The 15,193-nt window shown below is 34.5% G+C and overlaps 1 protein-coding gene across 4 annotated transcripts in view; it reads left to right on the plus strand.

Moving 5' to 3' along the window:
- Positions 1-200: 200 nt before the first annotated feature.
- Positions 201-15,193, plus strand: part of LOC138335997 (uncharacterized) — a 63,215-nt gene continuing 48,222 nt past the window's right edge. For all 4 annotated transcript variants that reach the window (XM_069285247.1, XM_069285257.1, XM_069285264.1 and 1 more), the window contains exons 1-15: positions 201-366; positions 3,720-3,842; positions 4,128-4,326; positions 5,057-5,197; positions 6,214-6,485; positions 7,094-7,304; positions 8,273-8,361; positions 8,800-9,022; positions 9,468-9,608; positions 10,468-10,715; positions 11,130-11,337; positions 12,098-12,204; positions 13,637-13,853; positions 14,319-14,480; positions 14,819-15,069. In XM_069285247.1, coding sequence (XP_069141348.1) covers positions 346-366; positions 3,720-3,842; positions 4,128-4,326; positions 5,057-5,197; positions 6,214-6,485; positions 7,094-7,304; positions 8,273-8,361; positions 8,800-9,022; positions 9,468-9,608; positions 10,468-10,715; positions 11,130-11,337; positions 12,098-12,204; positions 13,637-13,853; positions 14,319-14,480; positions 14,819-15,069 — 2,613 coding nt within the window. In that variant the 5' untranslated portion in view covers positions 201-345. The remainder of the gene's footprint in view (positions 367-3,719; positions 3,843-4,127; positions 4,327-5,056; positions 5,198-6,213; positions 6,486-7,093; positions 7,305-8,272; positions 8,362-8,799; positions 9,023-9,467; positions 9,609-10,467; positions 10,716-11,129; positions 11,338-12,097; positions 12,205-13,636; positions 13,854-14,318; positions 14,481-14,818; positions 15,070-15,193) is intronic.

The following is a 15,193-nucleotide window of genomic DNA, read 5'->3' on the forward strand; positions in this document are numbered from 1 at the left end:
TCGTTCTGATTTTAGAACAATTTGAATTATGAAGATATCTCTTACAGTATTTTTATTAATATTATTATATATAATGTAAGTTAATTATTATAATCTCTTAGCACGTTTACAAATGAAGTTACAGAAGTGGGTTAATTTGTTTCCTCCAGGTTCGTATTTTGGCAACAGAAGCTGACGATCTGCAACATCGACCTTGGCGAAACGCTAGTCACGACCACTGTGTGGTATTCAACACACCCCCAGTACTAACAGGGGAGCCGTACTCCGTGACGCTGGACGTCACCGAACTCAGACAAGGCCTCGCTTTAGTCGACCTCAACTATACAGACAACTTCGTTTTCCCGAATGTTGAATTTTACATCACAAGTGAGTACATGTATATAGGTGTTGGACACTAATATCGATAATTATAGTTAAATGATCGACGGAGCTTATGGTCAGTTGCATCAGAAACATATGCGTTTATAATAAAATGTACATGTAAATTACATGTACAAAATGATTAGCATGCGGATTAACGTTATGTCTGAGCTATAACTATAAAGAAACATAGCATAATTATAAATGAATTAAACACAAACAAAATATCTTTCTAATCAAAGTTTTTTTAATTCTTCATTTTCAATGGAACGAAGGGGAAATTAAAAAATATATAAATTTCAAAATTAACGAAACAGTTTTTTCTTAAAAATTAATTTCATATATACAATTTTTTTTTTATATGTTTATTTTATTTTCGAAGATTACAAATATATACAAATTTCTTCTTGGTAAAAGTCAAAGTTTTTTGCTTTGTTTGTCCGCTACATGTACTTTTCCAGATCTTGCCACATTTCTTCAAATATTTATTTTACGCCTCTGTAATTTGGACTGATTAAATATTTTTAGTGCTTACCACCTTGGTTATGTAAATTACGCGTACCATATTACATAGTCCGCCAAATCTGCCTATATTATATTAGTTTTTTTTATTTATATTTTATTTTATTTGTCTATATATATTAGACCAAAAAATCTATAAAAGCCTAATAATAAAGGCAGGTTTAGCGGACTCAATGGCCGTTTTCGTTTAGCGGACTCAATGGCCGTTTTCGTTTATTCGGAACAACCGGTTCGACCGTGTGTAAAAGTCATTATTTCAAGTATAAATCCTGACGGACCTGCAGTTGATGATACAGGCCTGTGATGGCTTTGTCAAGGCTCGCCTGAAAACAATATAAAATCTCCAGGCCCGTCTATGATGCAAAAAAGAATAAATAGGTCCAACCAGTCAAACAGCATAATCGAAAACGGCCCATATTACACAAAGCATTGCAGGCCCACTATGCCTTTTGAATGATATTCCGGAAGTAGAATTACGAGTGAGATCTGTTTGTAAGCGGGAAGCATAAACTTGAGCAGTGCAGATTTGTTCAGCTGTTGTGGTATCGTACATCCACAAACCACCAGGAAGAAACAATTGCACACAGAAAGACTTCAAATAAGGATGGGTTGTGTTTTCATATGTAATTTAGATATGGTATGATTAGTTTTTGTTGGCTACTGACCTAATCCAACATTAATCCGAAGCCTAACTATCGATGATTCAATGTTTCACTGTTTCTGATGTTGAACAGCTACAGTAGGCCTACAGTAGCATTTAAAAAAAAAATCAGATTCAACATCAGAAACCTTTGGATTAACTTATAATGAAACGTAACGTTTCTGAACTGAAACTGAGGTCGTTCAATTTATAGTTTTTAATATGCCTTCAACTGTTCAAGATAATATATGTCGATGTTCACAGAAACAAGTAAGAGATGTAACGTAGCCTCTCTTTTATGTGCTATTTTGGACTGAAGAAGGCCCTATAGTGGCTGAGATATGTATTCCATAGAAATGATTTTGATTTTACCTGGACTTTATTTTAGCCTTTTATTTCGGATTATTATATACTAGCTTTATACTGTTTTTATCTCATTAGTCAATATGCCTCTCATTTATGTTTCTGATATTGACTGAAGCCAAGTATGTCGTCAATTCCAGGAGCTTGACGTTCTGTCAATATATAGGATCTTACATGAGTATTCATTTCAAACATGTATGAGATTTTATGAAACGAGTTTATAAGGCTCGCAAAAATTAAAACTTTGAGACGAGTTTCATAAAATCTCATATGAAATTAACCCAAATTTAAGATACTTTTTATCACATAACTACAAATACCTACATAACTAAGAATTTCACGTCAAAATGTATTCTGAAAATCCAGCAAAGACCGCCATTTTGTCCTGTCGTCCTCATAATCCTGATGTCACGTCATTTTTCCTAACGTCATTTTATTGTTTCTGTCTGACGTCACAATGAATTTCCAGCCAATGAAAATCGCTCCAGGTCATATTACACTAGTGACATATGAAAAAATATTACACGAGGCGAAATTACTGGATATCAGGCGGATTATGTGATAAAACATTATAGCAACAGGTTAGCATAAATACCTGTTAACTGACTATTTGATCTTCTGTCTATTTGGCTTTAAGACCACATTTACTTTTGACTTTTGTCATGTAGCTGATTTCATTGAGTTGCGCATATTAAGTTATACTATATAAGATATATGTATATTTTTATAAAGCATATATGGCAAATTTATATATATTTATTGGTGTAGTTTCTGACAATCTGAAAACACATGTTACGTTATGTACATGGTATGCTTTTGTAACAGGGCGAGAGTATGTGCTGCAAGCTGGGCTCGAACCTGTGACCCCAGACTTACTGGTTCGCTGCTAGCGCGAAGCTAGAGGGCGACCGTATCACTATGTACAATTAAAACCTCTGCTACACTTTTTTTCAGTTTTATCAAATATTAAGCATATAAACAGAAAATTAGATATTTAAAATAGATATTATAGCAATTGTATGCTGATATTCAGAAGCATGTTATATTGTTAATTGAAATGGTTATATTTGGAAAAAAAAAATTTATAAACTGAAAATGTTAGTATTATAAGTATTTAGTTCATAGTCTAACAGGTAAAACTAATCTGAAGGGGTCTGATATGGAATACCTAGGTTAAAGATCTACAAAATTGTATGCTTGAAAGATTGTCTGATAAATAAATTCCAACTAATTATAAGATGTGGATGTACATATTTGTATACACTATACAGTGTACTATGCATGCCTATATTACCTGCAAGAAAGAAGGTAAAATTTACAAAAAAACCCAAACCTTTTAGGCCTGCACAGAGATGCATATTTTAAATGCATCTTGGATTCGGATATGATATCATCGATCACCTTGAGTTAAAATCCAATATCCCGGATTTATGAGATGAGTGTAAATCCTTAATGCATAGATTTATGTGGCCATTTAACTGTCACCATTGTGTCAGATATTATCAGATGATAATGCACCACACAATATTTGCTTTTGAAGTTTTATTGTGCAAGTAACAACATCAGTAAAAAAATATACAATATTCTGCTGAACCAATAAAAAATGCAGATTTAGATAATATCCTAGGGATTAAAGCAGACAAAAATATATCCATTAGATGGTCCAATTTTAGTTCTATTTATGCAGATATCATTATTTGATGAGCATCAATTTCTGAATAAAATAGAAAAGATTCATTTAAAATAAAAATAAAAATGTTTGCCTTGGCCATGGCCATCACTTACTACAGTTTTTACTATAATTCATTAATTGTTTTTATGTTATATATTACAGGTGTGGAACCAGCTCCATGGGGGAATTACATTGGTATGGAGACAAGTACAGGAATCCTGGGTCTGGATGCTGACATACCTTTATTTGTTGAACAGATATCAGACAGTGGAAATCAATGTCACGGTAGTTATTTGTATTATCACATTAATGCCAAAGAAACCATGCAAAATTTACGTAGGATAATTATAATTCATATGTAACAGGTTTCATTTCTGTTCTCCAAGAACTGTTGCCTTTTTAATTGTGCCTGTATGATGAAGAGGAGAAAATCATCTAAATAATATTAAAGAAAATAAATGCATGTATTGAGAAAAATTGACCATGAATATTTCTCAGCCTTAACCAATTCAGGGAAGGATTCATTCCTCTGTGCTTTGTCCTTATTTGATGTAAATCATCCCTTTACAGGTAGTAGATGGAGGAATTCCTGACTTATCCGACACAGGTGTTGTCCATCTGTATGTCCTCAATGGTTCCCTAGTGTGCACAGCCCCACCGATACACCTCAGTATTGGGGCTCTACCTGATGGACAGACAATTCTGGGAACCATCCGGTGCTCTGGTGGCGCTGATGGGTCTCTCAGCTTCACTGCGGATCCAGCTCAAGGTAACAGTGCCCTTAGTTAGTAAGGTATTTACATGTACTGATATACTGCTGCAAGGATAACTATTATGCCATGATTCAATATTTACCTGCATGTACTTCATCCAATTCATACATACTCTACTGGTTAAAGATGCTCCACCGCCGACAGAGCATAAATGATATTCATCATTTGAACAATAATTGGTGTTTAATCATGTATATATATGTCTAATCAACACAAAAATAATATAAAATAATTTATTTTGCCGTTGGTGCATGCGCAATCAGTACTTCATTCCACATATAGGATATAGTGTCACGGAATTTTTTCGGGATGCAATTAATTACTTTTCATAGTTTTAACTTGGAAGTAAAATTAGAAGCTCAAACTTTTCAATTGTTGTAATGCATGGTGTAAAGTAAGTAACTTTTGTTACTAAATCGTCTGCTCCTGTTTTTGTTAGTGAAAAAATACCATTTGTCGGCGGTGGAGCATCTTTAATATACTGTTTTATTTCACAACGTCTTAATTGCCAAAAGCATTGAGGCCCACAATGTTACAGTGACACATTTCCAGAAACTGTATGTGTCCTTTCAAAATTCTGTGGTTACATAATTAAGAGTGTATGTTTTTTAATCTATTTGTGTACAAATAATAGCTTGTTCTTTTTCTAACTTAAATAACAAAACATTTAATATGGTGCTTTGATGTCAATTAATGATACATTTATAATAAATGTTCTTTCTGCAGATTTGCTTGCTGTAAATTTCCAAGGTGACCTGTTTTTAGGAAACCAAGTCCAAAATTTAACTTCTGGTATCTACACAGTACAAGTGATAGCACACCAACCTCCATTTCCCAGTGTCTCCATTGATGTCATTATCAACCTAGGTAAGATAAGTTATTCTGCTCAAGATCCATTCAACTGGTGTATACAGTTCCTTCAAAAGTCAACAGCTTGCTATTTGATAAAAGAAATGTGAAAATTTACTTACTCAGTACTTGTTTGATAAAAATGAAATGTAAATATACAATTTACTCAAATAATTAAAAGTGTTTATGAAGAAATGTGGCGTATATTTTCTAAATTCATGTGTTGAAGTTTCTGGTACTCTTGGATAAGAACTAAACATGACAGAGTCAATGATAATAATAGCTTTGACATAGGATGTACATTTGCTTCTATGGGCACCCATCCATATGTGACAATGTACATAATGAACCCAGTAATCTCACCATTCTGCACTTGTCAATGCTCTATATAATGGTCAAGGTTAAAAGGTCAAAGGTTGCACTTGACTACATGATTGTATGAGAAACCCCCTTTGACTTTATTCATTACTGTTGTGGACAATATACACTCAAAAGATAAATTTATTCATTGGTAAAAGGTGGCATATTTATATACAGATTACTCTATCCAAATTTTACTTTCTGTCTATTGTCCTTTACTTGAATTGTAGCAGACATTTAAATATGATTTACGGACTGCTGGTTAACTTTCCATAACCTAGCTGGACCCCAAGGTTATTCAGAGTGCAGATGTGTGCTGTTTAGGATATTACTGCTAGATAATAATGAGATATTCTCCATTTCTTTTGTATGGATAGTGAACTTAACTACTTAGATATAGGAGTTTCCAAATTCATCATTTTCCACCAGTATATGTACTTTTTAGCACAGACTCATAAAAAATATGAATTTGCTACAACAATGATTATTTATTTAATGACTGTGTCTCTTTAGGATCTTTAAAGAATTAATGTGAGATTAAGTCTAGTAGAATCCTAATGTAGCTGAATTATATCACAGAACGCAAAAGCATCTGTACAAAATTTACAGATTATTTTTGTTACGAAATAATGATATCCATCACATCAGTTGTTTTTCTTCTGACTCAATTTCAGGTAATTTTTCACCAGAGTGTCTTCCATCTCCAAATCTAGTCCTGACAGTTTCAGAAGAGAGTCCCGTTAACTCTTGTTACGACTTATATCAGTGTCGGTCTCCATTGTTCGCTGGAGCCCTGAATTGTGCAATATCTTCGAGTGACTCGTTATTTAGTTATTTTGACCTGGACTGCACAGCTATGAGCCAGAACAACAACTTTTATATGGTTAATGTCTCGATATGTGTTCATACCAGTATAGCCCAGCAGAACCAGCTAGGCACACACCAGGTAATTAAAACTTCATCAAATGGTCCTGTTATGCTTCTGTAGCCAGATTTGGACTGGGCCGATCACAGGTGATCAGGTAGCTTAGTCAGTAGAACAACTGGCTTATGTTCAGGGGTCCCGAGTTCGAGCCCCAGTCTGACTGCTACATTTCTCCTCTAATGTTACACTTCAGTTACACATATATATTGATGAATTATCTTTTTGATGTAATGATCATTGCCAATTCATCATGGCGACATTACATATACAGACGAAGAATAAAATAGTGAAATACATGTATGGTGAATAGATGATTAATAAATAATTATTTCCTCCCTATATCATAAAAATCAAATGATGCTATCATATTCTACAAAGTTATTGATAAAATAAATCTAAAAGGAAATATATAAAAAAATCTTTAAATATAATTTTTGTTATAATATCTATTTACTGTAGGTAATTGTTTGCCTTTACCACATAGTAAAATGGATTGGTATACTTCTGATTTCATATCTGTAGTAGTTTGGAAAAGAACAGAGGGGAAGACATTTTATTTATTTTTAACAAAATTTATATTGAAATACAACTGACCACCTATCTTATTAATTGTTTTGCTTCTTTTACAGGTACATGGGGAAGTCTCAAATAATTATGAAACAACAATATCTACTTTTGAAGTAGACATCCTTCCTGGAAATTTTTTCACTCCTGTATTTTCTATCATGAATTATGTTGTGGAGGTTTCGGAGACGACTACCAATGGGACCAGCCTGTTCCAGCTAATTGCAACAGACAATGATGTCAATGATGTTCTGACTTTTAGTATTCCACACCAAGGTAAAGTGTAACTGAACTGTATTCATTTTACACATTGTTGTACAGTTGTGTACCTTCTAAAGAGATTTTTAAAAAGTTTTTATGTACCAATTAGTGCCTAAGGTGCTTAAATAATTGTAACAAAGCGAGGGGGGGGGGCTTATTTATGAATCAAAATGTAAGTTGTGGACGAAAAAGGTCAGCCATATTTGAATTCTTTCTTTCCTCATGGGATATTAATCTGTTACAGGAAACATGAATATGCCTTTTATCCTCTGAGATTTATTATTATGTCCTAATTCCCATGTAAAAGACTCGCAAGTTCATGTAATATGGGATACAATGGTGATGTTAGAGGCAACACATGTTCTAAAACATTGTTAAAATCCATGGGATGGGGGCATTTATACACAACTTCAACACTCTCCAGAAAAGGGGAGGGGGCACTTATTACGCCAAATATGGTATACCTTCATATCTGATTAACTTCTGCATTTCACCATTAAGACACTATAGTAGTCACAATTAGTTGCATTAAGGTGTTGGACCTTCACTTCAACATTGCAATGTTAAGGCCTATATATCTATGTACACCGGTAGTGTTCTGTGGAAATTCTTGTTTCCTCCACTATATATTCAACACCATGTCCTTAAATGATGATAGCTAAAAAACACACACAGAAAACCTATCTATCGTATCTCATTTATGCTTAAAAGCCTTTTGTACACACACTGTAATCATCATTAATTGTATTGCAATAAATGATAAAGTAATCTCTCCATTGATGTATAATGCATGTAGGTTATAGTGACCTGGCTTAACTTTATTTACATCTTTAATCAAAATAAATTACTTCATTCAGAATCTCTTCACACTGAAAATATTTATTGTGAAAAATACTGGTAGTTTGATAAAGCATGTAGGACAGATGAAATTGATAGATATCTATTGATATAGATGATGTATCATTTCTTTCTCTTTATTTCAGGTCTCCCGTTCACAATATTTGGAGACAGAGTATTGGTGAATGGGAAGCTCAATGCAACAGCTCAGAATTCCTACGTTTTTACAGTCAAGGTAAAAGCTGTATTCCACACAAGATTATTTCCAGTATCTGATCAAGGGTATTCATTGGTATTCATTTTGCATATACATACATTTGTGATAATTGTCAGTGTTGAATTCAGATATCCAGCTTTTATTTGCCATAGGATGAGAGGTATAGTCGTGTTACCCTTGTTTGTCTTGTTCTATCATAATTATGATTGACCTCAAGTGTTTGTGGAGAGGGCATATACAGGCTCTGCTTGCTGCCCAATCCAAATTGAATTTTTTAATTTGATAAAAAAAATTCTGAAATGAAATGAAAATAAAAAAACTAAACTAAACTGTTCACAGTAATAGACAACAGCATACTTTTATATTTGGATACCTGTATGTAAGGTAGCCTCTAGCTACTACAGTACATTTTTCATGTACAGAGTTAATTATAAGTATGTGTTGAAATTGTTTCAGGTGACAGACTTAGCAGGCCATGAAGCCATTGCACCGGTGTCTATCTCCATTACCGATGTGAATGAGCCACCTGTATGTTTCACGCCATACTCTTTTGTGGTGGATGCCACGGCAACCAGTGGCCAGATTGTGGCACAGCTGAGATGTTATGATACAGATTTACTGGCTAATTTCAGCACTGTCGTATATCTGCTGGATCCACTGTCACCAAGTTCAATTTCCGGTATAAACAATTTTTAGAATTATATACTTTGTTCTATCTATGAGGAACTGAAATGGCACTTTACATGCTCTTCTATGAACATCAATATATAACTGTCACAGTTTTGATATTTGCTAGTAATTTTTTTGTAACTTTAGATTTTAAAGTTGAATGTTTGTGCTTGATAAATGACTGTTTGATATATTTTTTTAACAACAGTTATTTTTATGCCACCACCATAAATGTAGAGTGATGGGGATGACATGTATACTATTAGTGTTAATTATACACATCTATTGTATCCCGAGGATGTGTCCTATCGAGTTCCAATCCACTTTGATTTTTTAAAGTGACAGGGGTATTTATGTGATACAAACATATTTTTTTTTTTTTGCATTATAGAAACAAGAGGAAATGAATTGTTATGAATTTTTAACATTGCATGTATTTTTAACTGTCTCTACAGATTTACTGATGGTGAGTTCAGATGGACAGATTTCCCTGCTACAAGACATGAGTGGTGGGCAGGAATCGTATGAGTTCACGGCTCTGGTCAGAGATCTGGGAGGTCTCTCTACATCTATAACTGTCACACTCATAGTCAACAGTAAGTGCATCTTAGTAAAAGTATAAATATACAATTTAGTATAAGATTAATATGTGCATATATATCAGAAACAAACCAGTTCTTATGGAAGTTGGAGTAGTTGTTATTTCCATGATATTTCATTAAAGTCATCTGTCGTCATAATATGAGAAAATTTCAACCTCCCTCGCTGTCCGCCATTACACAATAGTGGTACAATGTTTTGCATGCCTATGCCAGTGGAGTAAATAAACTTTTAGCTAGAACTGTTCAAATTACTCTTATAGTACTGTGTTAACCTGATTACATTTGTAGGTACATCATCTTGGTGATTATTATTATTATTTTTTATCTTGATTTTATGTATAATATTGTGTTTGTGTTACTGTCTTGACATCGGCTCGGTAATGGCCTAATGGGTGTAGCATACATATTGTACCTGCTTTATGGTATAGATATACAATGTTGAATTTTAACAATATCAATCAAAATAGTTACCAATTTTGTGGAATTTGTCAATATTTTTTTGTTTTATATTTCACAAGAAATGTAGAACAATTCATTTATACCACATTTTGCTTCATGATTATGTAACAGAATCTGCCTCACCGAATTGTCCCTTCAATGTTATCCATAGTGCTGGCTCATTATACCAAGTTTATTTACTTTGCACCATTTTAGTACTTTTATCTTTACCTATAAAGTTTATTTTCTTGTCATAATTATGTACTAGTTTGATGGATTTTCATTCATTGTGTTATTAGCATACATTGGTTGTCTATTGTTGAAAAAGCATATTATACAGTAATGTCCAATACTAATACTGATTTCAATTAAATAATTGAAGAGCAGTAAATATTGTAAATTGAATCTTTTCCAGGATATTTCGCCCCTATTTGTCCCCTCGGGTCCATCGAGACAAATATCCTGGATGACTATGGCCCCTCTCAGTGCTTCAGTGTGGACACAGGCTGTACTGATCCGCTCTCAGGGAATCTCTATTACAACCTGATGGGTGGTAATGGGTCACAACTCTTCATTGTCCAGCCCGACCTCTCAGGACTGTCTGTGTCCACCTTGAATCTCTGTCCAACAGCAATGCTGACCAGTCTGTTGGGCACATGGCAGGTAGGTCTAAAGCCTTGTGAAGTTTTAAAATTGTCTTTCCAAGGATCGTTATAGATAGTCCATTACTTTTCACATTGATATACAATATTTTGTTTCTGGGTTATGATAATGCTAATTACAGTTCCTGTACATTGTTTACTGCAGACGAACGCTGTTGGTGAATTGTGCTTGAATGTAGTGATCATCTGTACAAGCTTCTTTTATAATATCAATGTTTTTCCATGGGAGATTCCTTTTAATAATATGCTTATTTAAAACATTTTAATGGAGTCATTGACACCAGATATTTAGAAATTCATTTAACTTAAAATATTGGATATTTCTATACATAAATATGATTAGACTTCACTTTTTTATTTACATGCACAAGACAAAATATAATTTAGCTGTATGTACACTGTTTGCTTTGACCAGGTCTTTGTTGAGGTGAGAAATCAGTTTAACCAAACTTCAGTCCAGGTTGATGTTACTGTGGAGGAGAAGAACGATCGACCAGTCTTTGCTGGACCTGTGTATGTCGCCAGTATCTCAGAAAAAATGCCTGTGGGCCACATCTTTTTACAGACCACAGCCCAGGACTCTGACATCCTACCTATCAACAACCAGCTCACATTCTCTTTAGGTCAGTTAGGTGTCGTACTGTATGGTAATTTAAATTCAAGGGGGCAATATTTTACAGTTTCGTCACCGGAACATAGACAAAGTACACAGACTTCTCTTTATGCATTATTGGCATTTTTGTGTAATGGTAGTGAAATTCAAAATTTTTCGTTGGTTTCTTTAATTCTCAAATTTCATTAAAACAGTGAATTTAATGAAATTAACCACATATATTCACGGTTTTAATGAAATTAACCACCACCCCACATAATATACCCGCTATAAAGTATTCATGCTGATATATTATCCCATCATTTACAGTTTAGCTGTTTAGCTTTTTCAGTCAAACGGTATGACAAATATTTATATATAGTTGGCTGCAATACAATGGAATCTTGACAATACGTTATAGCATGAGGTAATGGTCATCATGTCTAACAGGACTATGAAATAATGTAATCCAACTCATTTCTGCTGAAACTTATATTATTTTTTTTATCCTCCAATGAAGACGTTTGATTTAATTTTATGATTTGATTCTGCTTTATGTACTGGTGTTTGAAACCTTTTCACAATTGATAACCCACACACCCCAACAACCACCTCCCACCACCACCACCACTAAAATAAGCAAATTTTAATGGTGCACATAAAACTATTTGGTTTACAGTATCCTGTTATTGCTGACACTTAGTTTATTTACATCTGCATACATTTTCATGTCGTGTTTGTGAGATCAGCTCCGTCTATTTGGGTGTAAGTATGATAATTTTGTTTGACAGATCTTGGTGATGTGACAGGGTTTGCTATCACCAGTGATACTGGAATGATCAGTACTACCAGGACATTCAACGCCTCTGTACAGACAACCTACCAATTCTCTGCCAAGGTAGATAACTTTGGATTTCTTAGTTTGTTAACTCTAAATGTGTTGATATAATATTAAATTGTAGAAAGAAAATTTTAAAGATGTAAAAAAGATAATTGTTCTGTCATAGTCTCTAAAACCACCTATACATATATCTCTCAAACACACAAGTTAATAATAAGAGTTTTTATACATTACAATACATTGCTTGGCTGGCAGAGAAAAATTATGATGGCAGGTAAAGTTGTAGTGTGAAGAGTAAAGTAGTTTATAATAATGATAAGTTTACTTAACTGTTAAATAAGTTTTACTTGCTGCTAATATGTATTAAAATAAGCTATTCAACTTGACTTGACCTAATACTTAAGTCAAGTTATAACATTTATTGTCAATGTTATTATCATAACAAGTTTTTGTATAACTCGATTTGTCAATATAGTCATCTTTGCACACAGAGTTGCTTTATTGTAACTTTAAATATGGCAATTACAGAAATGTGTCGCCATAGAAATGTATGTGAATATGTCGCCATAAAAATGTATGTGCCTTCCCTGTTCCTTGATTACAGAAATGTGTCGCCATAGAAATGTATGTGAATGTGTCGCCATAGAAATGTATGTGAATGTGTCGCCATAGAAATGTATGTGAATGTGTCACCATAGAAATGTATGTGCCTTCCCTGTTCCTTGATTACAGAAATGTGTCGCCATAGAAATGTGTGTGAATGTGTCACCATAAAAATGTATGTGCCTTCCCTGTTCCTTGATTACAGAAATGTGTCACCATAGAAATGTATGTGAATGTGTCGCCATAGAAATGTATGTGAATGTGTCGCCATAGAAATGTATGTGCTTTCCCTGTTCCTTGATTACAGAAATGTGTCGCCATAGAAATGTATGTGAATGTGTCGCCATAGAAATGTATGTGCCTTCCCTGTTCCTTGATTACAGAAATGTGTCGCCATAGAAATGTATGTGAATGTGTCGCCATAGAAATGTATGTGCCTTCCCTGTTCCTTGATTACAGAAATGTGTCGCCATAGAAATGTATGTGAATGTGTCGCCATAGAAATGTATGTGCCTTCCCTGTTCCTTGATTACAGAAATGTGTCGCCATAGAAATGTATGTGAATGTGTCGCCATAGAAATGTATGTGAATGTGTCGATGTGTGTCGCCATAGAAAATGTAGTTCCTGTCTGTGAATGTGTGTCGCCATAATTATAATTGATCGCGTATTAATGGTGCATAGTATGTGAATGTGTGTCGCCATGGTCCTTATAGAATTGTAAATGAATGTATGCCATAATGTGTCGCCATAAAAATGTATGTGTCTTCCCTGTTCCTTGATTACAGAAATGTGTCGCCATAGAAATGCATGTGAATGTGTCGCCATAGAAATATATGTGAATGTGTCGCCATAGAAATGTATGTGCCTTCCCTGTTCCTTGTTCAGGTGGAGGACCCCCAAGGTTTGAGTGATGAGAGGGCAGTGGTAGTGGACATAGAGGATGAGAATGATCCACCACAGTGTGACACCTTGGTGGTCAATCTGCCGGTCAGTCTTATCACATCTCCTGGGACCATAGTTGGAGCGGTCAACTGCTGGGATACTGACATCCTGCCTGATAACAAAAAGCTGGTCTATGTTCTTGGTGGACCTTTAGAACCCTGTGAGTGATATATTATTACTAAGTGGTAGCTACATGAGGGAGAATGATCCCAATTAGTGAATTGAGTTTTCCTTGTGCTTATAAAACGATGTTTTGACCTCTGTATAAAAGAATACTAGAATTATTTGTTAGAGTATAAATTTTCTTCAATCAGTTTTACCTTAGTTATGACATTTGAAGTAAAATCATTTCTCAATCACTGCATATTTCTATAATTGGGCCTATGATAAGAACTTGTGTATGCATAGTAAAAAACATACATTTGCTAATCATGGTTCCAACATTAACATTTCTAAAATTGTAATGATAGTAATACTCACTCATTTCTATAGACAGTGACGATTGCTGCATGGTGATATATACCAATCACTGTACATTGTCACAACTCTTCCTTATGAAACTTTTGTTTACTAAAAACAAAAAATATGGATACAATGGAAATAGCATGCTCTTGATTACCTTCAGATTTTGTTGTCCGTGATAATGGTTCTATAGAACTGAGCCAAAGTTTGCCCCGCAGTTCCACTACCACATACTCGATGACCTTGAGAGTGTATGACCAGACCATGATCAACAACAATACTCTAGACGGCCATGTCGTCATTGCTCTGGCTGTCGTAGTGGACAGTAAGTATCAGTGACATTCTTCACAATTACTGTTGATACTGTTGAAACAGTATCTCAATTATATTGAATTTCACAGGGTCCTCATTACTAAGATCTACATTGACATAAATATTTCATCTTTTGCTGGGTATTTTATGCCTCACATTGGCTAATAATATTTCTCTTAATCACTCTTATGCAAACTTTGTCTGCAGTAAACAGTTACCCAATTTGTATGTCCCTGTTGTGAAATCTGACAGAAGTAGTTTCTTATATGGAGGCAAAGCATTTACTTCACATCATAGGTACTTAATAGGTTGTATGTGGTATATGTATTATATCTTTTCTTGTGTGTCCAGCCAGTATCCCTCCTGTGTGTGACCGTATCATCACCACGGCAACCCTACAGGAGACTGACCCCCAAGGTACCTGTATCGGACAGGAAGTAATCTGTGAGGATCCAACAGGGGGCACTGTCACCATCTTGTCGTCCCAGGGGACGGGGCTTGATGTGGCCGAGATAAAGAGTCGAGCAAGCAGCAGCAACAGTATACTACCACTAAATGTCTGTACATCATCCAGCATCAAAAATCGCATTCAGGATTTCAGGGTAAGTCGTAATTCGTCCAGCATCAAAAACTACATTCTGGTCATGTTCTCATTGCAATATCAGTAACTCAAGAAAAAGTCTTAAGATCACGAAACAGCATTAATTATAAAACTACTGTTATTGT

Source organism: Argopecten irradians, chromosome 1 (genome assembly GCF_041381155.1).
Source record: "Argopecten irradians isolate NY chromosome 1, Ai_NY, whole genome shotgun sequence".
In the NCBI taxonomy this organism is placed as follows: Eukaryota; Metazoa; Mollusca; class Bivalvia; order Pectinida; family Pectinidae; genus Argopecten; species Argopecten irradians.